Source organism: Loxodonta africana, chromosome 2, assembly GCF_030014295.1.
Source record: "Loxodonta africana isolate mLoxAfr1 chromosome 2, mLoxAfr1.hap2, whole genome shotgun sequence".
Taxonomy (NCBI): Eukaryota; Metazoa; Chordata; class Mammalia; order Proboscidea; family Elephantidae; genus Loxodonta; species Loxodonta africana.
The window spans coordinates 96,758,888-96,785,510 of record NC_087343.1 but is presented as its reverse complement, the minus strand read 5'-3'; the positions used below and the strand labels follow the sequence as shown (position 1 = coordinate 96,785,510).

The window sequence follows — 26,623 nt, the reverse complement described above, 5'->3', positions numbered from 1 at the left end:
TTATATACAATCGGTATTCAAATTTCCTCAGCTGTCACATAAATGTTTGCTATAGTTGGTTTGTTCAAATCAGGATACAAAAAGTTCACACATGACATTTGACTGACATGTCTCTTAAACCTCTTTTAAACTGTAACAGCTCCCCCTTCTTTTCTTTCTTACCATTTATTTGCTAAAGAAACTAGGTCCCGGTCCTGCACCATACTTCTCAAACGTTAAGATACATGCTAATTCCGTACATGGGAGTCTTAAATGCAGATTCTGATTTAGCTGGTCCCTAGTGCAGGTCCTGAGATTCTGCACGTCTAAAAGAAAATAAAAATTCTCAGGCAATACCAAGTTGCTGGTTTGCAGGCCACACTTTGAGGAGCGAGGCTGTATAGCTTCCCATATTCTGGATTTGGCTGACTGCATAGATGAGATGTGGTTAATGCATTCCCCTATTCCCTGTATTTCCTATAAACAGGTGGACTAGAGGCTTACTCAGGTTTGGGTTTGATTTTTTGTGCAACAATATTTAAGGGAGATGCTGTGTTTTTCCTGCTGCATCACATCAGGATGCACACGAAGTTTCTCTCTGGGTGATGTTCAGGCTGATCAGTGGGTTCCGGCACTGAAAGTCTGTTTCAACTAGTAAAACATTTCCCATCAGCTTTTCTCCGAAGGATTTTAGGAGCCATTAACGATTACTGTCTAGATCCACTATTCCATTACAGATAGCAAAATGGTGATACATAAACTCTAAGATTCTGTATCTATTAGCTGGAATTCTATCAGGAATCAATTTTTCTCATCTACTAAACTGAAACACAACTCGTACAGGAAAGGTACTTTTTTAATCAATCAAGTTTATTCCATTCCTCCCCATTGCAAGAGAGAGAAAATATCCAAATGGCCTTGTTTCAACTGCTGAGTCACTGAAGCATATGCTGAGCCTACAAAAACCAGGTCTCCCAAGTATGGAAATCGGTGAGTAGAAGGTTCATTCCTTTACTCTAAGAAACTCATTGTGGGAGCCTAGCAGGCATGGTCAAGATCACTGAGATTCCTTCCAGTTCAGGATTTGCCACTAACTAAAGATAGAGAACAATTCTAGGCAAGGCTCCCCAAACTTGCCTGTTGGTAAGAACTACCTGGGGGGCTTGTTAAACTTACAGTCCCAGGCAGTCTTTAACTCCTAAACCTACCGTATCAGAATTGGCCCTGGGAAGCATTTAGGAAACTCACACTAAAAAGAGGGTACGTTAATTAATCCTGCTTGATGGAAATACCAACTGAGAAATATCCAATTGCTGACTCAGAAATTCTGTATTTATCTAGCAATCTTTGGGTATATAAACTGCTACCATTAGTGAATATACTGCCTTCAGCAAAAAAAAAAAAAAAAAAAAGAAAATCCTAGCTCTTGAGAGACCCTTAATAATTACTTGGTGACATGGATTGAATTGCGTCTTCCAAAAATGTGTGTATCAATTTGGCTAGGCTTATGATTCCCAGTATTGTGGGATTGTGCACCATTCTGTCATCTGATGTGATTTTCCTCTGTGTTATAAATCCTCACTGTATGATGTTAATGAGGAGGGACACGTGGCAGTTATGTTAACGAGGCAGGACTCAATCTACAAGATTGGATTGTGTGGAGCCAATTTCTTTCGGGATATAAAAGAGAGAAGCCAGCAAGGAGTCAAGGGTATCTCATACCACCAAGAAAGCAGCGCGGGGAGTGCAGCGCAGGGAGCACAGCGCATCCTTTGGACCCAGGGTCCCTGTGTGGAGAAGCTCCTAGTCCAGGGGAAGATTGATGACAAAGGCCTTCCTCCAGAGCTGACAGAGAGAGAAAGGCTTCCCCTGCAGCCAAAGCCCTGAATTTGGCCTTCTAGCCTACTAGGCTGTGAGAGAATAAGCTTCTGTTTGTTAAATACATTCACCTGTGGTATTTCTGCTACAGCACCACTAGGTGACTAAGACATATGGCATTCTGGTCAAAAAAACCTATCTTCCCAGTTTGGCTATTGTGAGTCAGTGTCAGACATTTGAGGGAGCTGGTAAATTAATTTTCTTGACTTACAGAGCTGAGAGATAGTCTCTGGACTCTGTTAATTGTCTCATGGAAGAAATGGCTCACAAGTCAGGTCTAAGCATCACTCTTTGAAATCCTTTAATTTAATTTAACCACTCCCTTGTTCCTTTCTCACTCTATCAAACATCTTGAACGGTTTATACCAGCTTTCCTCATATCTTCTTATCCAAATCTTCCTCAACTTCGGAGGGCCTAATTTCATTCAGTCATTCATTCAACCAGTATTAAGCATTCCAGGAACTGTGCAAGGAACCAGAGAGCACTGAACAAAACTTAGTCCCTGCCCTCAGGACTAACGCTTCAGTGAATTTAAAAATACTAGTAAGTAAACAAGAGTGAAATACTATGTTTGTTCTTTGGAAAAAAAAAAATAAATCATGGTAAAGGGATACAGAATAATGTAGGGCTATGGTGGTGACCAGAGTCCTTGAGTGGTGCAATGGGTTAAGCCCTCAGCTACTAACCAAAAAGACTGGCAGTTCAAATCCACCCAGAGCCACCTCGAAAAAAAGTCCTGGTAATCTATTTCCAAAAGCTCACAGCCACTGAATACACTATGAAGCACAATTCTACTCTGAAACACATGAGGTTGCCATGAGTCGAAACTGACTCAAAGGCAACTGGATGGTGGTGACTTTAACACAGGATGGTCAGAGAAGGTCTTTCTGTGGAGAATCTGAGCAGGGCCCTGCAGAGGGCCCATGAGTCACAAGATGGCGGGGTGGGGTGAAGATGGATACAGACAGAGGGAACAGCAAAGGCAGAAGCCCAGAGGAAGCTCATAGTTGGAAATGCATAAGGAACAAGAAGTCAGTATAGCTGGTAAGGAGCAAGGGGAAAGGCTGCAGAGGCCAGATCTTGTGGAGCTCTGTGAGCTGTGGTGAAGGGTTTAGCTTTTATCCGACTTGTGATGGAAAACGACATCCATAAGGGTAAAATGCAAAGGTCACTAAAGGTCCCTGTCATGGATTGAATTCTCTTCTCCGAAAAATACGTGTATCAATTTGGCTGGGCCATGATTTCCAGCGTTGGGTGGCTGTCCTCCATTTTGATAGTAATTTTATGTGAAAGAGGACTAGGGTGAAATTGTAACACCCTTACCCAGGTCGCATTCCTGATTCAATGTAAAGGGAGTTTCCCTGGGGTGTGGCCTGCAACACCTTTTATTTTTCAAGTGAAAAACAGAAAGGGAAGCAGCAGAGAGGTAGGGAACCTCGTACCACCAAGAGAGCAGCTCTGGGCACAGAGCCTGTCCTTTGGACCTGAGGTTCCTGCACTGAGATGCTTCCAGAACAAGGAAAGACTGATGACAAGGACCTTCCTCCAGAGCTGACAGAGAGAGAAAGCCTTCCCCTGGAGTTGATGCCCTGAATTTAGACCTGTAGCCTACTAGACAGTGAAGGAATAAATTTCTCTCTGTTAAAGCCATTCACTTGTGGTATTTCTGTTGTAGCCGCACCAGATGACTAAGACAGTCCTGTACAGGCAAAAGCCACTGGCCTTTTCTCCTTGTTCATGCTCTTGGACTTCTGAAGTACACAACTTTTAACTGCCTCTTCCCTTTTGAAACTCTTTCTTCCCTGGACCTTATTAAAATACATTCTCTAGATTCTCCTACCCCCACTGACCAATTTTTCTCTAATTCTTTTCTTAACTCCTCCTAAATACAGGTTTCCTCAAATTTCAATCTTTGATCTTCTGCTCTTCTTTTATCTTTGGGAAATGTACCCCTCTCAGGCTTTGATTGGGATGCCCTGGGCAGTGCAAACAGTTAACGCACTCACCTGCTAAACGAACAGTTAGAGATTAGAGTTCACCCAGAGACACCTCAGAAGAAAGGCCATCTACTTCTGAAAGGTCATGGCCACTGAAAACCGTGTGGAGCACAGTTCTACCACGACACACACGGGTCAACACGAGTGAGGGGAGACTCCACAGCAACTGGTACTGGTACTCAGGTTTGATTACCTCTAGCACTGACCCCCATCTTAATTTCAGCCCATTTTCTCACTACCAAAAGGATATTCAGATGTCATTTTAAACCCCAAATACTAAGATCATCGTCCCCATATATTAGCTTGCCTTTCAAATATAATATCTCTATTTCTATACATGGTAGACCATTTTCTCAGTCACCAATAGCTGAAGATTTGGAGTGAGTCAATATTGATTCCTCATTCCTTTCCATCCATCCTATCAAATTAATCATTTAATTCCTCCTTCAAAATGTCCCTTCCTTCCCATTTCCTCTACCAGCTCAGCCCTTTCCACCTCACTCCTGATTAACTGCAATAACCTCTCTGTGGTATTCCTTGCTTTGTGACATTACTTCCTCTTTATTGTATTCTTCTACATTATTCACCCTAAAGCATAACTCTGATTACGATACTCCTCTTGTCTTGGCTAAAGAGTTAAACCCAAACTCCCTATCCAAGTAGTCAGAGCCCTTTTTAATATGGTTTCACCTTACCCTCCTGACTCACTAGTCTGTCATCATGTCCTGACTGCCATTCCCCCATCATCTTCAATCTACTCCCTCTCCCCTCCGCCTGGCTGCATCCCTTTTCACCATAACATCCCGCTTAAGTCCGTCAATATCCACAACATTCATTTCATCCCGCCTCACTCTTGTTAGATATATGGATTTTAAAAAATTGAGGTAAAAAATACTGCTACACTGTTGAATTCTAAAAGAAATACAGACAATGCCCCTTTTAGGAATTGGACTTTTTCCACAGGGGTGGCTTTTCACTTATGTTTTGTAATTTTTTGTTTCTTCAACTGTACTAACAGTAGAGATTGTACATACCCCCCTGCCTACCTAGCATAGTGCTTTATATACAGCAACAGCTTCACAATTAGAGTTAAGCTTTCCCATTTTCCCGCACTGAACTGATTTCACTAGCAAATCTACCACAGAAGTACAATTCAGTGAGGCCTTCTATCAAGGTTTTGTTTGTGTTTAACTTTCTGAATATAATGTTTGGGACCTTTGGCTACACACTGGAATCATCACGAGAGCTTTAAAAATGTTCTAGGCTTCTCCTCCGAACAATAAAATCAGAGTCTCTGAGGGGCAGGATTCAGGCATCAGGACTGTCTAAGCTCCCCCGGAGATTATGACGTGCAGCTGCAGATGAAACCTTCCCAGAGGAAAGTAAGGCCTCGGAGGTTAACTTCCTAAGGACACGAAAGTTACTTCCTAAGAAACGCGGAAATGATTTAAGGCTTCAGGATACCTCTACATTGTCTTCAGTTATACTAAGCTAATTTCCAGGCTAGTTGAAAACCTTTTTAATCCCAGGGATGTCATTCATCTTTACAGTGAAGTGAATTAATAAGGACAAGTTGGCTATATTTAAAAATGTAAAGTCAGCAGCATCACCCTCTTTCCTATTAGGATGCCTCCAAAAAGTTCTCATTCAGAATTGTTCTGAGATGGTTTGAAAATGGGTACAATTCAAGCAACTAAGAGCCAAAATGCAAAAACAGCCCAATGTCATCAAGTAAAACCACCACCTCATGCCAGGGACTGAACTAATCTCTGAAAACTCTCCTAGCTCTAACATTTTATTAGTGGTGGCTGAAAGGTATTGCCTTCCACGTCTCTCATGCAGTTCCTTGCACATATTAGCTAGATGAATAAATGTACACACAAACAGATGGAAGCAGGCATGGAAGAGAGGGGAAGCACTGAAAGCCTGGTGACAGTATCACCGTCTTTCACTGTAAGTAAACGAATGTAGCTGTTGACTTTCTGCCACCCTGGCCCTCCCAGGTTCCCAGCCTTCTCAGATAGGTCAGTTTTAAGAAGTACATATGAAAACTGAGAATCTGGAAACCAACTCTCTGTGCCTGGTAGCCTTTAGGAAACACGTGTCCCTCCATTAGTTCACGTCTCAAAGTGGTGATCACTGGCCTAAAAACTCTTCCCAGTGAATCCATCCACTTCTTTGGCCTTGGGTAACCTCCTTATATAGTTCTCCGATCTTTAAATCCAACCCTGGTCTCTCTTCTCTGTTAAGAACTCTATTTTGACTGCCTTCTGCATATTTCCACTTGTGTATCTTACGTGTATCTCAACTCAGAATGTCTTAAACTGAACTCTCCATCAATATTCTATCTATATCTGCTTTCTTGATGAATGACACCTAAGTTGTCCCAGTCAAAAACCTGATAGTCGTCCTAAACTTCTCTCTTTCTCCCTCGATCCCTATATCTAATAGTAGAGACTATCAGCTCTGTAACAAGCACTTGATCGGCTGCTAACCTAAAGGTTGGCTGTTTGAACCCAACCATCTCCAAGGAAGACAGTGCAGGCGGACTGCTTCCGTAGAGATTACTGCCAAGAAAACCCCATGGGGCAGTTCTACTCTGTAACATGTGGGTTCGACGTTGAGTCAAGCCAGCTGGTAACAGTATCAGCTCTGTGTTCTCTCTCACATGTTCCCCTTCCTTCACTTCTGCTTTAGTTCAGGTCCTCATCGTGTCTCAACTGGACCTCTACGACAGTTGTTGTTAGGTGCCCTGGAATGGCTGCTGGCTCATAGCAACCCTATATACAACAGAACAAAACGCTGCCAGGTCCTGTGCCATCCTCACAATCATTGCCATGTTTGCGCACATTGTTGCAGCCACTGTGTCAAACCATCTCACTGATGTGACCCCTCACTTTATCAAGCATGACATCCTTCTGGGACTGGTCCCTTCTGGTAACAGTCCAAAGTACATGAGACAAAATCTCGCCACCCTTGCTTCTAAGAGGCATTCTGGTTGTACTTCTTTCAAGACGGATTTGTCTGTTCTCCAGGCAGTCCATGGTATACAGAACAAATAAATTTCCCATGGTCAGACTCTCCCTTATAAATATAAATCTTGATGTGCCACTTTCTTCCTCAACTAACATCCAACGGAGCTTTTGAGTCTAACTTTCTGCCTCTGGCCCCATGCGTCCCACACTGCAGCCATGCCCAACTCTGCTATTCCCAGCTCTTGCATGTGGTGTGCCTTCCACCAGGAGTGCCCTTTCTCTCACGTCCAGCTGATATATCCCTAGCATCTAAGATTTCATGCAAACCTCACTTCCTCTATTTCCATTTCCAAACTACACACAGGTAGGCTTCCCCCTTCTGTGTTTCCCAAGTACTACACTGTTTTTAGGAGCCCTAGCGGCACAAAGGCTAAGAGGTCAGGCTGCTAATCAAAAGGTCGGCAGTTTGAATCCACCAGTCACTCCTCAGAAATGCTACAGGGCAGTTCTACTCTGTTCCATAGGGTCGCTATGAGTCGGAATCAACTCAATGGCACACAGGAACAACACACTGTTTTTGTGGCTTTTTATAATCATGTTGTAATTGTTCAATTTTTGGGGGATCTCCCCAGGGAGCCTCTTCAATCATGCCTTCCTCAAGTATTTATTGAGCACCCTCTATGTGTCAGGCCATCTTGCTATGGGGAATATAGCAGTGGAAAACACAAAGTCTCTGTTCTCATGGGGCTCATAGTTTAGTATGGGAAATTAAAGTAGATAAACATAAATTAATTTTATAGAAAAAGTCAAGTAGTGGTAGAAGAAAAAATAAAGCAGGAAACACAGTTGTTTTGTGGAAACTGTGGTTGAAGAAGTCCTCTTGTACTGGATATTTGAGAACAAACCTGATAAAAGTGAGATAGAGAGCCATGCAGAGAACTAGGAAAGGGTATCCAAGGGGGGAGTGTGATACAGGCAGAAGGGTCTGTAAGTGTGAAGGGTTCCTTGGAGACTTATTCATCTTTTTATACCCTATCACTACCCAGAGCCTGGCAAAAGTACCATAAAATATTGGGTGAATTAGTGCTGAGCACATGGTCTAATAAGGATATCACTCCATTTCACTTCCTAGAGGAAAAATATCCAAACTATAGTAAGCACTGTATTTCCCTGCCAAGAATATCCTAATACATAACTGTCTTTTAAGGCAGCTTCTCAACAATGTCATTCCTCAACAATCCCTTCCATCTGTACTCTTATAGCACCTCAATTTTACTTCCTCTGTAGTATATATAGGAAACCCTGGTGGTGTAGTGGTTAAGAGCTACGGCTGCTAACCAAATGGTCAGCAGTTCGAATTCACCTGGAGCTCCTTGGAAACCCTATGTGGCAGTTCTACTCTGTCCTTTAGGGTTGCTATGAATCAGAATTGACTTGACGGCAACAGGGTTAGGTTTGTGGTACATATAAGGAGCCCTGGGGGCACTGTGGTTAAGCGCTCCGCTGCTAACCAAATGATCAGCAGTTCAAACCCACCAGCATCTCCATGAGAGAAACGTGTTAATCTCTTCCGTAAAACTTACAGCCTACGTTAAGACAACACACAATACAGGAGAGGTCAGCACAACTGGACTAAACCAAAAACAAAGAAGTTTCCTAATAAACTGAATGCTTCGAAGGCCAGTGTAGCAGGGGCAAGGGTTTGGGGACCACGGTTTCAGGGGACATCTAAGTCAATTGGCATAATAAAATCTATTAAGAAAACATTCGGTATCCCACTTTGGAGAGTGGTGTCTGGGGTCTTAAAAGCTAGCAAGCGGCCATCTAAGATGCATCAATTGTTCTCAACCCACCTGGATCAAAGGAGAATGAAGAACGCCAAAGACACAAGGTAATTATGAGCCCAAGAGACAGAAAGGGCCACATAAACCAGAGACTACATCAGCCTCAGACCAGAAGAACTAGATGGTGCCTGGCTACAACCGATGACTGCCCTGACAGGGAACACAACAGTCAATCCCTGAGGGAGCAGGAGAGCAGTGGGATGCAGACCTCAAATACTCATAAAAACACCAGGCTTAATGGTCCACCTGAGACTAGAAGGACCCCAGAGGTCATGGTCCCCAGACCTTCTGTTAGCCCAAGACAGGAACCATTCCCAAAGCCAACTCTTCAGATAGGGATTGGACTGGACTGTGGAACAGAAAATGATACTGGTGAAGAGTGAGCTTCTTGGCTCAAGTAGACTCATGAGACTATGTGGGCAGCTCCTGTCTGGAAAAGAGTTGAGAGGGCACGGGGGGTCAGAATCTGGCCAAATGGACACGAAAATAGAGACTAGAGGGAAGGACTGTGCTGTCTCATTAGAGGGAGAGCAACTAGGACGGCAGTGGTATATAAATTTTTGTATGAGAGACTAGCTTGGTTTGTAAACTTCCACTTAAAGCACATTAAAAATTAAAAAAAAAAAATCACAGCCTAGAAACACTGTGGGGCAGTTCTACCCTGTACTAAGGTCTCTATGAGTCAGAATTGACTCCATGGCAATGGGTTTGGGTTTTTTTGTGGTAAATATCACACACTACATTGTATTGCAAATATTTGTATATTGATATCATCATCCCTCAAATTCTTAAGTACCCAGATCATATCTTTCTTACACAATTCTGTTCTTCACACAGAATCTAGCTCAGGGACTTACACATAAGAATGCCCCCAAAGGGGCTGGATGAACCCCTAAAACTACTGTCCTGAGATAATTTTAAAACTTAAACCAAAAATATCCCCTGAAATCTTCGTAAAACCAAACAATAGTTTACCTTAGTCAAAAATGTCTGCCTTGAGCATTATGCTCTTTTAAGATCTATACCGGATCAAAGCAACAACAACGTTAGAGGGCAGTTAGTTTATGTTAATGCAGGAGGAACAACTCAGAAAAGGATGGTTAGAATGGTTGCACAACTTGAAGAATGTAATAATGTCACTTAATTGTACATGTAGAAACGGGTGAATGGGTGTATGTTTTACTCTCTTCACAACAACAAAATGAATGCCCCCAAAGGAGCGACTGGATAAACCTCTAACTTGATTAACAAAATCTTCATAAAGGTCACATCCCACCAAGCACCTTCACAAGGTAAGCAAGAGAGTAAACCTCTCTTTCCATGAGGCTTATTAGTACAGTTGCCAAAAAGGTTTTCATGATTACCTTTTATAATGCTGTCTCATGGGTCCCTTAATACTTTTTTCTGCTGCCGATTGGGGAGGTCAGTCAAGTTCTCACGGGAATTTTTAAGCCTAAACGAACGTTTAATAGCTGGAGGAGGACGGGGTGCAGGGGGTGGGGAGGTATAGGATAGGGATCAGGCATGAACAGTGGAGGTGATTTGTGTGGCTCGCAGGCCACACCCTGTTAATAGATGCTTTTTCCTTCCTCACAAGCTGCCTCCACCTTTCCTTAATCGAACCTTTATACTAACTTTCTCTGCTCTCTTCCAAGTGCCGATAAACTAGCCAAAAAATAAAATAAAAGGAGAGAAAAAATATAGAATTTCGTTTTTTAGAAAAGAAAAACCTTATTATGAGTCCCACGATACGGGGTAAAGTATCAACAGTTAAAACACTGTCCTCAGCTGCAAGTCTGCGGCAATGACTAGTGCCTAAAAAAATTATATGCCAAACCCCAGGATCTGGTACATCTCCTCCCACTAATAAAAACAAATTCCCTTCTAACTCACTGCAAACAGTCCCAGGAAATGCAGGCCAGGTAAGATATGGAAACGACGATTTCATGTGATTTTTAGGGGAGTAGGAAAAGGACAGGTAAAGCTATCTCCCAATGCGCCTCAAAGCAGGGGCTCTTTAAAGAATCTCTACTCCTGACTACCCCCATCCACTCCACGTGCCCCTTTAACTCCCCACTATGGTCCTCACGCTCGCCCAAAGGCCCCGATTGCTTGCTTCGTTACCTGGTCACTAAGGCTCGTGGCTTTGGCAAAACTATGCAGCAGAAGTGCCGGCCGGCAAAGAATGGGTGCGAGCAGAGGGCGCCGAACCTGCGGGCCGCTGGTACCACTTTAGCAAAAGCGCGCTCCGCCCTCCACGCGGCCCCGGAACCGCGTTAGGATTCCAACCAACTAGCCCCGCCCACCCCTTAGCTAAGCCCCACCCCCTGAGCCAAGAGTTTTTTAGCCCTTGGCAGGCGCCGTAGTCGCCGTCTAACCGGTTGGCCTGACTCCGTGCCGGATGAGAGTGAGCATTGAGACGCGTTGGGGGTGGACAGGCCTGGTGCAGCCTCCCACAGCTCAGTCTCTGCAGTCAGACCCCCCGGGGTGGGGAAAGTATCTCTTGTGCAGTGGCTCCCGTGCTGCGGTTGCACAGGCTACTACTGCTCCTGCGCCCGAGTGCGGCTAGTGCTGCCCCCGCGCTCTGCGGACCTGGCGGGAGGGGCCCCACCTCCTCCTACCTCTCCCCCTGCACCTCCCTGCATCCTCCGCCCCTCGCTCTGCGCCTGCTCCCAGGCTGCGGGCAGACAGCGCCACAACCGCCGCAGAGTCGCGGGTCTGGCCACAGTGCAGGAGGTACACACGCCCACACCTACCTCGCCCGGCCGCACCCCTGCCCAGGATGTCGGCGCTCGAGTGGTATGCCCACAAGTCCCTGGGCGACGGTATCTTCTGGATTCAGGAACGCTTCTACGAATCGGGCAACCGCGCCAACATCTGGCTGGTGCGCGGCTCGGAGCAGGACGTGGTGATCGACACCGGCTTGGGGCTGCGCAGTCTTCCTGAATACCTGTATTCCTCTGGCCTCCTGCAGGACCGCGGGGCCAAGGACGAAGCAGAACGCCGGCCTCTGCTAGCGGTGGCCACACACGTGCACTTCGACCACTCCGGCGGCCTCTACCAGTTTGACCGGGTAGCTGTGCACCACGCTGAGGCCGAGGCTCTGGCTCGCGGGGACAACTTTGAAACGGTGACATGGCTGTCCGACAGCGAAGTGGTGCGAGCGCCCAGCCCTGGCTGGAGGGCCAGGCAGTTCCGAGTGCAGGCGGTGCAGCCCACCCTCATCCTGCAGGATGGTAATGAGTCCCCCCATGGGCGCGCGCTGTCTAATTGAGAGAGGGGATGTCCGAGGGATGCATGTTGCAGACCTGCATGGCTGTAATGGGGGCTCGTTTTAGCACACCACAGAAACGCCATTTCTGTTTTAGCTTTCCCCGAGTAAATGCCCACCTTTCCAGAGCCACGGCAATCACAGTCTTCCCTACCTGAGACCAGCTTTGGCCCCTTGAAGCGGTTCCTAGAAGGGCGGTGAAAACCGATCCCACCCCCTAGTCAGTTTCTTGTGTCATGAATAGTGGTAAGACTACGGGGACTTGTGACTGAGGCTTTCCCATTCCTTTTCCAGGCACCTTTCTGACATTTCTGGGTGTTTTTGTAGCTAGAAGACTTCCAACGAATGACACCTCACAAAGTGCGTGTCATGCTCTATGCTTTTGAGAAACGCTGACTTTATCTGTTCGGTCACCACCTAGTACGAGCAATTTCCACCTGTAGGCTTAGAAAGCTGTCAGAGTGCAGAGGTTCCAATCTGATCATGCAACCCTACCTTCCAGATTTCTAATCTTGTTGTTGCCTCACTAGAGAAAAAGCTTGATTGTAAACATAAGGGTAGAATATGCTTTGAGTCTTGTGTTAAGATAGATATCTGTTGTGGTCGAAAGCAAAATTCGAGAAGGATTAATAAGGAGATTGCTTCTGGTGGTGGTGGAGTATGTAGCCTAATGCGTAGATAGTCCTAGTTCTCTTTGGCTCTGTGAAGGACAGAATAGGATTCAGAGAAAAACTCATGGAATAAAACACAGTAAGGCCCCAACCTATCCCCACCCTCAGGAATTAAATACTTGAGGTAATTGGCCACAGGAGCAATATCTGGCATATTAATTTCCTTTTTTATTTTTAAATACTTTTTTTTAATCGCATTTTATCCTTAACATATTCGAAGTGAAAAACACTGGCATCCAATAAAATGACTTGCCTAAGATCCACAAAACAAAATAGTGACAAAAGCTAGGATTTGAACCAAGGCACAATAGATGAAAGCGTGCAGAACATACATAAATCCTACCACATAAATATTATAATTCTGAGTAGGATGCGAAACCTTTTCTTTTCACTTTGACACCATCGTTACTAATGAGTCGAAATAAACTTGACAGTAGCAGGTTTGGTGTTTTGGTGTGTGAGGTAGAAAAAATCCAGCTGCTGAAGTACAGTAAGGTACTAGAGCTCATTTTATGACCAAACAATATCACAAAAAATGAAATAACACAAAAACCAGTTTATCTTATGGACAGGGTTTTGATCATCTCAGATGCTAAAAAAATAGAAAGGAAAATTAACATCTCATTCCCCCACTAAAAAGTTTTTTCATCGAAGAACTGATTTAGATGGGGGAATCTTATGTTACCTGACATTATGAGACACAGGAGAAGTACATTTACATTAAATTTACTTTTGGTTCTTGTATTTCTCGATATAATTAATACTTTCAGAGGTAAGATTTCGGCACAGTTGATGGGTATGCAGACTCAGTTCTGGCACTCACAACAAAAAATATTTACATTAGTATTAAAATATATTTGAATTGTTCTGAAGATTACTTTTGATCCTATGCCAGCAATGGGAAATCAAGGATAAAAAAATGATAGGGATTATTGTTTTATAGATGAAGAAAATCTGTTGCCATCCAGATGGTTCTGAGTCATAGCAACCCTCTAAGACAGAATAGAGCTGCCCCATGTGGTTTCCAAGCAGCGGCTAGCAGATTCAAACTGTTGACCTTTTAGTTAGCAGCTGAGCTCTTAACCACTGTGCCACCAGGGCCCCTATAGAGGAAGAGAGAGTTTAAAACAGGCCTGACTATTGTGCCTGAGATCACATAGCCAGTTTGGGAAAGAGCTGGAAGTAGAACCTAGTTCCCATTAGAACCTAAAATCCCAGTACGTGGTATAATCAGTGTTTCGGAGGTGTAAAGAGACTGCAAGCTACTTGTGTGACACTTTAAGCCTTTTTAAAGTGTGAAAGAAAGCTTAATTACCAAACGCTTTCAAGACGATAATACTGTGTTATCAAAAGTTGTTTTTCTTTGGGAGTCAGAAGCCTCACTCTCTGACACACTCCTCCCCCATTGCCATTGAGTTGATTCTGACTCATAGTGACCCTACAGGACAGAGTAGAATTGTCCCATAGAGTTTCCAAGGAGTGCCTGGTGGATTCGAACTGCTGACCTTTTGGTTAGCAGCCGTAGCACTTAACCATTATGCCACCAGGGTTTCCTCACCCTCTCAAGCAGTACCTGATTTCCTCTCTTCTTAGGAATATTACTTTCCTGTATCTTCTAAATGATGTGGTCTGCTAACTTGTTATTAACAGACTCCACATGCCTAGAAGGAGATATAAAACATTTATATTAAAAGTTCATACACGGTTACATACTCGTACTCAAAGAGCTCTTAAGATAAGGTCTTCATTGCTTTGGTTAGAATACAAGGAGATGGAATTCATTTTTTTTTTCTTCCTTAATTACTTTTCATTTAGTGCACTGTTTGTCGTGGGGAATGATAAATCTGTATTCTGTATCACTGATCCAAAAGTTGTCTCGTAAACGAGGTAGGTACCAGGAGTACGAGGGAGAGAATAGCCATATCACTAAAGTCGTTATTTTTGTCAGAAAAACAACTCACCTTGTTCGTAGTTGTCTTAGTCAACTAGTGCTGCCATAACAGAAATACCACAAGTGGATGGCTTTAACAAAGAGAAATTTATTTCCTCACAGTAAAGTAGGCTAAAAGTCTAAATTCAAGGCGTTAGCTCCAGGGGAAGGCATCCTTTCCCTGTCAGCTCTGAAAGAAGGTCCTTGTCCTCAATTTTCCCATGGTCGAGGAACTTCTCAGGCGCAGGTACCCCGGGTCCCAAATGATGTGCTTTGCTCCTGGTGCTACTTTCTTGATGGTATGAGGTCCCCAACTCTCTGCTTGCTCTCTTTCCTTTTATCTCTTAGACATAAAAGGTGGTACAGCCCACACCCCAGGGAAACTCCCTTTATATTGGATCAGGGAAGTGACCTGAGTAAGAGTGGTGTTACAATCCCACCCTAATCCTCTTAACATAAAATTACAGTTGCAAAATGGAGGACAGCTACACGATACTGGGAATCATGGCCTAACCAAGTTGATACACACGTTTTTGGGTGGACGTAATTAAATCCATGACAGTAGTGAACTAGTATCTTCCTAAAAAAAATAGCAATATACCTTAGATTTATACGGCACACTCTTGAATGAGCACACATCATTTTACCTATTTTTTACAATATTAAAGTGACATGAAGAGTCTAGGCGTTTTTGTCTGTTTCATGTGCCTATGCAATTTACCCAGAGTCACCAAGACACTGTCTAGACCAACATTAGAATAATTGTAAATATTCTGTGTGTTAGAGAGTGGTTCTCGGTAGATTTAAATCACCTGTTGTTAGCAGCCATTTAGTTGGCCCCAACTCACGGTGACCCCATGTGCAATGGAACTGAACACTGCCTGGTCCTACGTCATTTCCATAATTGGTTGTGGATCAAACCAATGTAATCCATGGGGTTTTCATTGGTGCTTTTGGAAGGTTAAAAACAAAAAATACAGATTCCAGAATGCACATCTAATTTGGCTCCCTCCCACATCCCACCAACCATTAATAAAGGAACTGTGTTTTGTTTACTTGCTTGTTTTAAGTATCAATCCACACTGACCGAGAGAACTATTTTGGATGCTAGAAAGCAGATGTGAGTTAGCAGTTTTATCGAGGAGAAATCAAAAGCCAGTCCAAAAAGGCCCAAAAAAATCAGGAAGTTGCAGTACCAGGTAGCTGAGTTGAGGCAAAGGGAAGGACACTAAAATAAGTAAAATTGGTTGAAAGACGTTTAAGAAGTTGTTAAAACGCTAGATTCCCTCCCCCTAAGTGAATGTCCATTCCCCACCCAGTTTCTTTTCTGAAGATAGTCAAACAGTGGGGTTTCTTTTTTTACAGCACAAATTAATTTCTCATTCAAAAATCTGTACACAAATTGTTTTGCAACATTGGTTGCAATCCCAGCAATGTATCAGCACTCTCCCCTTTTCCCTTCCCTTTGTCCATTCCTCCAGTTTCCCTGTCCCATCCTGCCTTCTTATCTTTGCTTTTGGGCAGTTGCCAGTTTGGTCTTATATACTTGATGGAACTAATAAGCGCATTCCTCATGCATATTATTGTTTGTTTCATAACAGTGGGGTTTCTTGATTGAGTGGTGGCAAGCAGTATTGAGTGCAGGGGTTCAGTATGGAAAACAGGAGGAATAAGTCATGTATGTGTTCCCTGCTAGCTTTCCAGAAGAATGAGCGCCAGGCCTTTATCCCCCAGGGAGGAAATTGGAAGAATCTCATCTGGGGAATCTGCCCAATCCAAGAGCAAGATGCTAAGGTGCTGATCCAGAGTAATCCTTAAGTAAACAACCTGGCATGATCTTTCTATGGTCAAACTTAGGTTGGTAAACCCCATGCAGTGTATCTCAGGCAACCTTTTCAACACCTATTCTTAAACAGGCAATCAAGTGTTAAGAAAAATCTGAGAAAATTCTCTAACATGAGATCAAATACCAAAACAAACAGCATAAAGCAACTCAGGGTGGGGAATGGAGGGCAATAATTAATATCATCAAGGGGATAACAGAGGTAATGCATCCAAGACATCTAAGAGACAATAGAGGGTATTTTTTAAAAAATAACCATGGGCAGAACAATATCAATAAAGAACTCTTAGAATTTAAAACATATATGAAATTACTTAATAGTAGGTCTAGAAGATAAAGTTGAAAACCCAACAGAAAGTATAGTGGATAAACAAAGATGGAGCCTAGGAGAGAAAAAGATAAGTAGAGGGCCAATTTTGAAAATACAATATCGCAATATTAACACAGACAAAATGGAGAGGAAATCATTATGGAGAAAATTCAAGAAAATATCCAACAAATAAATGCTTTTCCAGTGCAAACAAATTGCATAGGAAAGGAAAAGTAATTGTACCTTAAAGTATAATATATTGAGTATTATTATGAACAAAATTATAACTCTTGAGGGATGAGAAATGTATACATTTATGGTATTGGTAGGTGGGGGTTGGGGAATAAAGAGCTAAAAATTCTTACATTTCTTGGTGAAAGTCAAGGGATACTTCTTAAAATGGAAAAGCCTAGAGGTATCAATACAGGTACAAAATCAGTAAAATATAATTGCTAAATCAGAAAAATAGAGTATAAACATTATTTAGAGATAACTACCTCTAGTAGAGGTAACTGCCAGAAGAAATAGCAAAAATTGTTAGAAATGGCTGCCTCTTGGGAGCAGGGTTGGGAATAGAGCCAGAATGGGACAAATAGCTTTTTCTTAACATTGAGACCCCTTCTGTAATATTTTATTTTAAATATGTGCCTGCATTTTCTTGAATAAAAAAGGGAGATGCCAAAGTGGAAGGGGCTTAAGGCATTTGAGAATTCTGCTGAGAGGTCTAGTGTGGCTGGAGTGTGGTGATGACTGCGTCAGGATAAGGCTGGAATATAGGCAGGAACACAAAGGACATGAGATACTATTAAGAATTTTGGCTTGTCCTAAGTGAAACAGGGACAGCCTAGTGGCATTGTGGTTAAGAGGTACGGCTGCTAACCAGAAGGGCGGCAGTTCGGATCCACCAGCCGCTTCTTGGAAACTGTGTGGGGCAATTCTACTCAGTCCTATGGGGTCCTGTAGGGTGGCTATGAGTTGGCTTTGACAGAGGGCTTGACTGGAATTATATATATATGTGCACATTATCAGCTCATGGAAGGCATTTAAAGCCTTCCATGCTGATTTTTTTTTTTTAAATCAAGAATGAGTGTGGGATTTTGTCAGGTGCTTCTGTAAATATTGATATGATGATGTGATTTTTCTTCTATAGCTTATTTATGCAACGGATTCCATTAATTGGTTTTCCAATGTTGAAAAAGCCTTGGTCATGATATATAATTCTTTTTATACATTGTTGGATTATATTTGCTTAATATTTTGTTGAGGATTTTTGGGTGCATCCCCATGAGAGATACTAGTCAGTCTTTATCTGATTTTGGTATGAGGGAAATACTGGCCTCGTAGAATGGGCTAGGAAGTGTGTTCTGTAAGGGCTCGTCTATCTCTACTGCACAGGCAGACAGGCTATGCCTCAATCTTCCAGGCAGCCATAAGACTGCCAGAATGAGGCATGTATATACCCACTGGCATCAGCCATTCCATGGGTGCTGCATTCACCTGTGATCGAGCTGGCCACATGAGACACTCTCGGTGTTGGCAAAGCAAAAGCCATTATTATTGCAAACAGTAAACAGTAACAGATTCTCAAAGGGGAACTGATAATACTTTCTCAAATTACCCATGTTCATTCTTGCTGGGCAGGCACACCTTGGTTTAGGTCAGATACTATGTTCATACCACTCCTGCCTCAGGCTAATACCACGCAGCCTGGGGGGCCTACATGGCTCCTAAGGCTTCTGCTCTGCCACTGCGTCCCTCTGGGCCTTGCCTTGTCACTGGGAAGACCCCAGAACAGGATTTCCTGAGCCACTGGCTCATTTTGTGCTACCCAGGCCCACGTGGTTCTCGCTCTTGCTGCCCTGCTATCCAGGCTGGCACTGCTCAAGGGCCTTTGTGGCTCCTGCCATGCTGCCCAGAGGTGGAGGGGAGAAGTGTTGCACAGGGCATACTCAGGCCGCTGCCCTGCATGGGTATCTTAGTCATCTAGTGCTGCTGTGACAGAAATACCACAAGTGGATAGCTTTAACAAAGAGAAATTTATTTTCTCAGAGTGTAGTAGGCTAGGAGTCCAAATTCAGGGCATCAGCTCCAGAGGAAGGCTTTCTCTCTCTGTCAGCTCTGGAGAAAGGTCCCTGTCATCAATCTTCCCCTGGACTAGGAGTTCCTCCATGTAGGAACCTCAGGCCCAAAGGACAGGCTCTGTGCCTGGAGCTGCTTTCTTGGTGGTGCGAGGTTCCCTACCTCTCTGCTCCCTTCCCTTTCCTTTTATCTCACGAGAGATAAGAGGTGGTGCAGGCCACACCCCAGGGAAACTCCCTTCACATTGGATCAGGGATGTGACCTGGTTGTTACAATCCTGCCCTAATCCTCTTAACATAAAATTACAGTCACAAAAGGGAGGACAAACACAGAATATTTTGAATCATGGCCTAACCAAGTTGACACATATTTTGGGGGGACACAGTTCAATCCATGACAGTGGGCAAGTGTTACAGCTCTTTTGCAGCAGGCAAATCTCTGCATGGAGGGCCTCTCTCTCTCTCCTAGCTTTCTCTCCATGGGCCGGCAAGCCCACTATAGTCATGTCTCTCTGCAGGGGCTGACCAGCCCACTGTCTCTCCATCTTCGATGTTATAGCTCTTTGTTCTGAGTCTAGGAGATTCTCAGCACAGGGACTTCAGGTCCAAAGGACACACTCCACTCCAGACTCTTCTTGATGGGGGTGAGGTCCCCCAAATAACTGGGGTTGGCCCCTTATATAAACCTAGCAGGATGGCAAAATTGACCAATCCCCTAACTGAACCATAGAGGGTTCAGTCCTTTTGGGTGGATTTTTAAACCACTGTTTGCATAGTAAATTGACCAATCCCATGCAGGATTGTAGCCCAGCTAATCATTTTGTGGGCGTTACAAGACATGGTTAGAAACTGTTTCATAGCACCATATGTTCCCTCCATTTCTATTTCTGGAAGAGATTGTAGAGAATTTGTATTAATTCTTCCTGCAGTGTTTGGTAGAATTTACCACTGAAGCCATCTGGACCTGGTACTCTCTTTTTGAGAAAGTTATCAATTGCTGGTTACATTTCTATAAGGAAATATAGGCCTATTCAGATTTTCTTTTTCTCCTGTGTGAGTTTTGGTAAATTATGTCTTTTAAGGCATTGGTCTGTTTCATCTAAATTATCAAAATTTTGTCATAGAGTTGTTTATAATATTCATTCATTACCTTTCAGTGTTCATGGAATCAGTAGTGATGACCTCGCTTTCATTTCCGATGTTGGTAATTTGTGTCTGCTCTCCTTTTTTCTTCATTAGCTTTTTGATGGAGGTTTATCCATTTTATCAGTCTCATCAGAGAATGAGCTTTTGATTTCATTTATTTTCTCTATTTGCTCTTTTCAATGTCATTGGTTTCTGCTGTGATATTATTTCTTTTCTTCTTACTTTAAGCTAAAGTACTCTTCTCGCTCTAATTTCCTGAGGTTTAGAAGCTTAGATTGAGTTTAAATTTTTCTTTTTTTCTAATATATACACTCAATCCTAAAAACATCTCTCTAAGCACTGCTTTTCCTGCATCCCACAAATTTTCTTAAGTTGTGTTTTCATTGAGTTCAAAATACTTTCTAAGTTTTACTTCGTGTTATTTAGAAGCACGTCGTTTAATCTCCAAATATTTTCTGATTTTTTCCAGCTCTCTTTGCATCGATTTGTAGTTTAATTCCATTGTGTTCTGAGAACGTACTTTGTATTATTTTAATCTTTTAAATTTGTTAAGGTGTGTTAAAATACCCTGAATATGATTTCTCTTGGTGAATTTCCATGAGTTGAGAAGCATGTGTATTCTGCTGTTATTGGATGAAGTATTTTATAAATGTCAATCAAATGCAGTTGACCAGTGGTGATGTTCAGTTCAACTGTATTCTTACTGATTTTTCACGTGCTAGAACTGGCAATTATTGACAGGGGTGTGTTGAAGTCTCCAACTCTAATAGTGGGTATGTTTATTTCTCTTGGCAGTTCTATCAGTTTTTGTCTCACATATTTTGATGCTCTGTTGTTAAGTACATACACATTAAGGATTGTTATGTTTTCTTGGAGAATTGACCCCTTTATCATTATGTGATATGCCTCTCTTTATAATCCTCCTTGCTCTGAAGCCTGTTTTGTTTGAAATTAATATAGTTACTCCAGCTTTCATTGATTAGTGTTAGCATGGTATACCTTTCTCCATTTTTCTTCATTTTAGTCTATATGTGTCTTTATTTTTAAAGTGGTTTTCTTCTAGATAACATATAGTTGGTGCCGTGGTTATCTAGTTCTGCTGTAACAGAAATACCACAAGCAGATGGCTTTAACAAACAAATTTATTCTTTCACAGTCTAGGAGGCTAGAAGTCCAAATTCAGGGTGCCAGCTCCAGAGGAAGGCTTTCTCTCTGTTTTGGCTCTGGAGGTAGGTCCTTGACGTCAGTCTTCCCTGGTTCAGATGCTTCTCAGTGCGGGGAACACAGATCCAAAGGACGCCCTGTTTTTCTGGCTCTTGTTTCTTGGTGTTTTGAGCCCTCCCCCCCTCGCTTCTCTCTTTCACATGAAAAGAGATTGACTTGAGACACAATCTGATTTTATAGATTGAGTCCTGCCTCATTAACATAACTGCTGCTAATCCCACCTTATCAGCATCATAGAGATAGTATTTACAACACAAAGGAAAATCACATCAGATGACAAAATGGTAGACAATCACACAATACTGGGAATCATGGCCTAGCCAAGTTGACATCTATTTTGGGGGGGACTCAATTCAACCCATGGCAGTTTGGTCTTGTTTTCTTAATCTACTTTGTCAGCCTCTGTCTTTTAATTGCTATATTTAGAACATTCACATATAAAGTGATTATTGATATAGTTAGATTAATATCTACCATGTTTATAATTGTTCTCTATTTAATGCCTTTATTTTTTATCTTCTTTTTTTCCCTTTTCTGTTTTTGGCTGATAATTTTGTGTAATTCCATTTTTACTCCTTAGTGTATCATTTATAATTCTTTTTAAAAAATTTTAGTGACTACACTAGAGTTTACAATATATATTTACATCTAATACCATTTCGATTTCAAATAACATTATACAACTTCATGGCTAGCACAGGTACCTTGTAACATGGTATACCCAATTCCTTCCTCCTCTCCCTTAAAGCATTGCTGTAATCATTTCACTTATTTATAAACTAAAAACACCCAATAATTGTTGCTGTTGTGCAGAAAAAACATTTAATCTACTAGATCAACTAAGAATAAGAAAATAAAATATTTTGTTTGCTTCATTTATTCCTTCTCTAGTGTTCTTTCTTTATATAGATCCAAGTATCTGATCTATATTATTTTCATTCTGTCTGAAGAGCTTCTTTTAACATTTCTTGCAAAGCAGGTTGTACTGGGGAAAAATTGCCAAAATTTTTATTTGTCTGAGAAAATCTTTATTTTTCTTTCCCTTTTGAAGAATAATTTCTCCAGATAGAAAATTCTAAGGTGGTTTTGTTTTTGTTATTATGGTTGTTTTTTTTTTTTTTTTCTTTTCACCCATGTGTTAACACTCCCAGTATTATACCACAGTCCCTTCTTGCGTGGTTTCTGAAGAGAAGTCCAATGTAATTCTTATCTTTGTTCTTCTGTGGTGGGGAAGGAGTTTTATTCTCTGGCTTGTTTCAAGATTTTCTCCATTGTCTTTGATTTTCCTGCTGTTTGAGTATGATAAACTTAGTTATAGATATTTGGGTATTTACCCTATTTGGTGTTCTCTGAGCTACCTGGATTGGTGGTTTGGTGTCTGCCAACAATTCTGGAAAATTTTCAGCTACTATTAAGTATTTTTCCTGCTCTGTTCTTTCTTGTTCTTTTGGTAGTCCAGCTGTATATTTATTATACATTTTGTAATTGTCCCACAGTTTTTCGATATTCTGTTCTGATTTTTTCATTCTTTTTATTTTCTGCATTTCAGAATAGGAAGTTTCTGTTGACGTATCTTGAATCTCTGATTCTTTCCTTGGCTGTGTCTTGTTCACTGATGAGGCCCTCAAAGGCATTTTTCATTTCCGTTATAGTGTTTTTTATTCTTTTTATTCTTAGTTTCCATCTCTCTGCTTACATCACTCATCTCTTTTTTTCATGTTGTTAACTTTTTCCATTAGATCCCTTAGCATATTAATCATAATTATTTTAAATTCCTGGTCTGATGATTCCAAAATCTCTGCCATGTCTCTGTTTGATTCTGATGTTTACTTTGTTTCTTCAAACTGTGTTTTCTTTTAGCATGCATTATAATTTTTTGTTGAAAGCTGGATGTGATTTATCAGGTAGTAGAAACTGAGGTCAATAATACTTCAATGTACATTTTATGTTTATCTGGCTAGGTGTTAGACTGTGTTTAATGTATGTTGTAGGTGTCAAAGGCTGCAGTTTCCTCTGGTGTCATTGTTGTTGTCTCCTTTTCTTGTCCTTGGGTTTACCCAGAAGCTCCTTCTTAAATGGTATCTGTCTTGCAGCTCTTTCAGTTGTAGTCCACTGTTAACTATACTGGGGCCCTGTTGATGTGATTGGTGGTAACGCATTGGGGAGGTGAAGCATTCTGTAATCTTACCATAAAATTTCACTCTTTTAGTGCATCAGAGTACCTGGGCTTTAACCTTTGGAAGAGCTTTGTAGCCTACCCCCACCAACGTGATACATGTGAGCATTGGTAGTGCAGTGGTTAAGTGCACAATTGCTAACCAAGAGGTCAGCTATTCAAACCGAGCAGCTGCTCCTTGGAGAAAGATGTGTAGCAGTCTTCTCTGTAAAGATTACAGCCTTGGAAACCCTGTGGCAGTTTTGCTTTGTCCTACAGGGTTGCTATGAGTTGGAATCAACTCAGTGACAATGGGTAATATGAGATAGAGCGGGTTCATACTACCCAATCGCTTTTCCTCTAGGTCAGATAAGACTCTGGCAAAGCAGTTTTCCCTGAGAGTGGGCCCCTGCCAGGGAGAACAGAATACTCTGGGCATGTTTCAAAATGGGTACTTTTCCCCTCCCCTGCTCAAAATACGAGGGGATTTTTTTTTTTTTCTAATGATATTTTGTGTTTTTGGTGAAAATTTACACAGAAAATTAGGCTCCCATTTAACAGTTTAAGTTTGGGTCACCCTACCAGGTAAAGAACTGTAAACAGTTAAGGTGCTTGCTGAAGGTAAAGGGAACACAGAATGAGTGGTGGAAGAAGGTAGTTCTAAATACCAGCTATGACCATGTGACCAGTTGCAGAAATGAGGACTGTAGTTGTTATGAGTATTTCTTCCTTATATGTGTGCATTAAAAATTTTTGTTATATTCACTTAAAAAAAGAGTCCTGGTGGCACAGTGGTTAAGCACTCATACTGCTAATCAAACGGTCAGCAGTTCAAATCCACCAGCTGCTCCCTGGAAACGTTATAGGGCCATTCTACTCTGTCCTATAGGATCGCTTTGAGTTGGAGTCAACTCTAAGACAACGGGTTTGGTTGTTTTTGTTTAGCTTTGTTTTCACATAAAATATAAGATGTAAACAGGGCTCATGCATTTTCAGTTGTACATGTGTTGTTATTATGTTAGGCACAAGTATGACTTTATAATTGTCTTTATTTAGAGATGTATACGGATGCCAAGTTGACAAGGGGTCAACTGTGGTGGTTAACGTTGTGTGTCAACTTGGCTGAGCTCTGATTCTCAGTGGTTTGGCAGTTATGATGTAGTTTGGTAGTTATGTAATGATTTAATCACCTCCATGATGAGATCTGTTATAAGCAGCCAATCAGTTGAAAGGGAGTTTCCTTAGGGGTGTAGCCTGCATCCAATATACGTGGACTTTCTGGCAAAGCTCATTGGCTTTTGCTTGCTCTGGATCCTGCAGCTGGCTTCTGTTCATCTGACCTCTGGTTCTTGGGACTTGAGCTGGCAGCTTACCTGCTGATCTTGGGATTTGTCACCCTCCACAGCTCCTGAGCCAGAGGCCTGCTATCCGACCTGCTGATCTTGGGTTCACCAGCCTCTATAGCTATGTGTGCCAGGAGAAGCCTCCAGCCTGACCCATAGAGTTGGGACTTTCCAGCCTCTACAACCACATGAGCCATTTCCTTGATGTGTGTATATATATATATATATATATATGTATATGTGTGTATGCTTCATGGAGCCCTGGTAGCAGTGGTTAAGAGCTCGATTGCTAACCACAAGGTCAGCAGTTAGAATCCACCAGCCACTCCTTCGAAACCCTATGGGGCAGTTCTTCTCTCTCCCGTAGGGTCGCTATATGTCAGAAAATACTTGATGGCAATGATTTGTTGTTTTTTGTTTTTTTTTGATATGCTTCATTGGTTTTACTTCTCTAGAGAACCTAACCTAAGGCACCCCCCTTAGCTTCTCATCTGTGCTTTAGGATAAATGTTGACTGTTTGGTCTCATATAGACTTTTTTTTTTTTAAGGAGCACAATATTCCTGGGTAATATTGCCTATTTTATGTGCCAGTCTGTTATTTAACTGAAAAGTGACTCCAGGAGTAGTTTCAGTTCAGAGTTTAAAGGGTATCTCAGAATAATGGCCTCAGAGGTTCCTCTAGTCTTAACTGGTCCAGTAAGTGTAGACTTTTTAAGAATTTGAGTTTTCTACATTTTTCTCCCATTCTGTCAGGGTCCATCTATTGTATCCCTGATCAAAATGGTCAGTAATGGTAGCCAGGCACCATCTAGTTCTTCTGATCTCAGGGTATGTGAGGCCATGGTTCGTGTAGACTGTTAGTCCTGCAGACTGGTTTCTTCTTTGAGTTTTTGGTTTCCTTCTTTCTCTTTTGCTCCAAACTAGTAGAAACCAATAGTTGTTTCTTAGATGGCGACTTGTGAGCTTTTAAGACCTCACATGCTACTCACCAAACTAGGATGTAGAACATAAACTTTGTGAACTACATTATGCCACTTGACCTAGCTGTCCCCAGAACACCAATCCTGCGAGGTGTTTGGTTATGTCTAAAAAGTATTCATAGCTATGCCCGCTATGTGATTTGTTATATATATATATATATATATATATGAATATACATATGCCTATAGATACACCTGGAGACCGTGGTGGCATAGTGGGTAAGAGCTACAGCTGCTAACCAAGAGGTCAGCAGTTCAAATTCACCAGGCGCTCCTTGGAAACTCTATGGGGCAGTTTTACTCTGTCCTACGGGGTTGCTATGAGTCGGAATCGACTTGACGGCAATGGTTTTTTTGTTTTATAGATACACCTATACATGCACACGTATATACACACATGTACCTGCCTATACACACATATGCATATGTACCTACTTATGTAACCACAGATTTTTTTATTGTTTTTGCAAAATTGTATATGTTATAGCATTTACCAAAAACATCTTGTGTACTTTTTGGTCACTTCATTTACCTTGATCAAGTGTGCATACATCACCCACATTTGGTATTCCCTTTCCCATCACCGAAAATAACAAGTGTCCACATCTAGAGGTGGAAAAACCCTGGTGGCGTAGTTTAAGTGCTGCGGCTGTTAACCGAAAGGGCAGCAGTTCAAATCCACCAGGCACTCCTTGCAAACTCTACGGGACGATTCTACTCTCCTTTGTAGGGTCACTAGAGAGTGATTTCCCCTCCTTCCCCCTCATATCCCTGGTAACCAGCAGTGAATGTTGATTTCTGTATACCTATTCTTCTCTTTTTATAAAAGTGGGATCATACAATATTCGACCTTTTGTAATTGACTTATTTAGCATAATGTCCTCCAGATTCATCCATGTTATAAGATGTTTTGAGGACTCATCAGTTTTCTTAATAGCTATATAATATTCCATTGTGTATATATACTACATTTGGTTTTTTCATTTCATTTGTTCGC

At 42.0% G+C, this 26,623-nt stretch overlaps 2 protein-coding genes across 4 annotated transcripts in view; one reads left to right on the top strand and one right to left on the bottom strand.

The window, feature by feature from the left end:
* The window catches only part of POLR3G (RNA polymerase III subunit G), a 50,672-nt gene extending 39,742 nt beyond the window's left edge, over positions 1 to 10,930 (bottom strand). For all 3 annotated transcript variants that reach the window (XM_003404979.4, XM_023547621.2, XM_010589424.3), the window contains exon 1: positions 10,799 to 10,930. The gene's annotated coding sequence lies outside the window, so the exon portion shown is untranslated. The remainder of the gene's footprint in view (positions 1 to 10,798) is intronic.
* A 125-nt stretch (positions 10,931 to 11,055) lies between these two features.
* MBLAC2 (metallo-beta-lactamase domain containing 2) overlaps positions 11,056 to 26,623 on the top strand; it is a 33,614-nt gene continuing 18,046 nt past the window's right edge. The window contains exon 1 of the mRNA XM_003404978.4: positions 11,056 to 11,910. Within this exon, the coding sequence (XP_003405026.1) occupies positions 11,457 to 11,910 (454 nt within the window). The 5' untranslated portion in view covers positions 11,056 to 11,456. The remainder of the gene's footprint in view (positions 11,911 to 26,623) is intronic.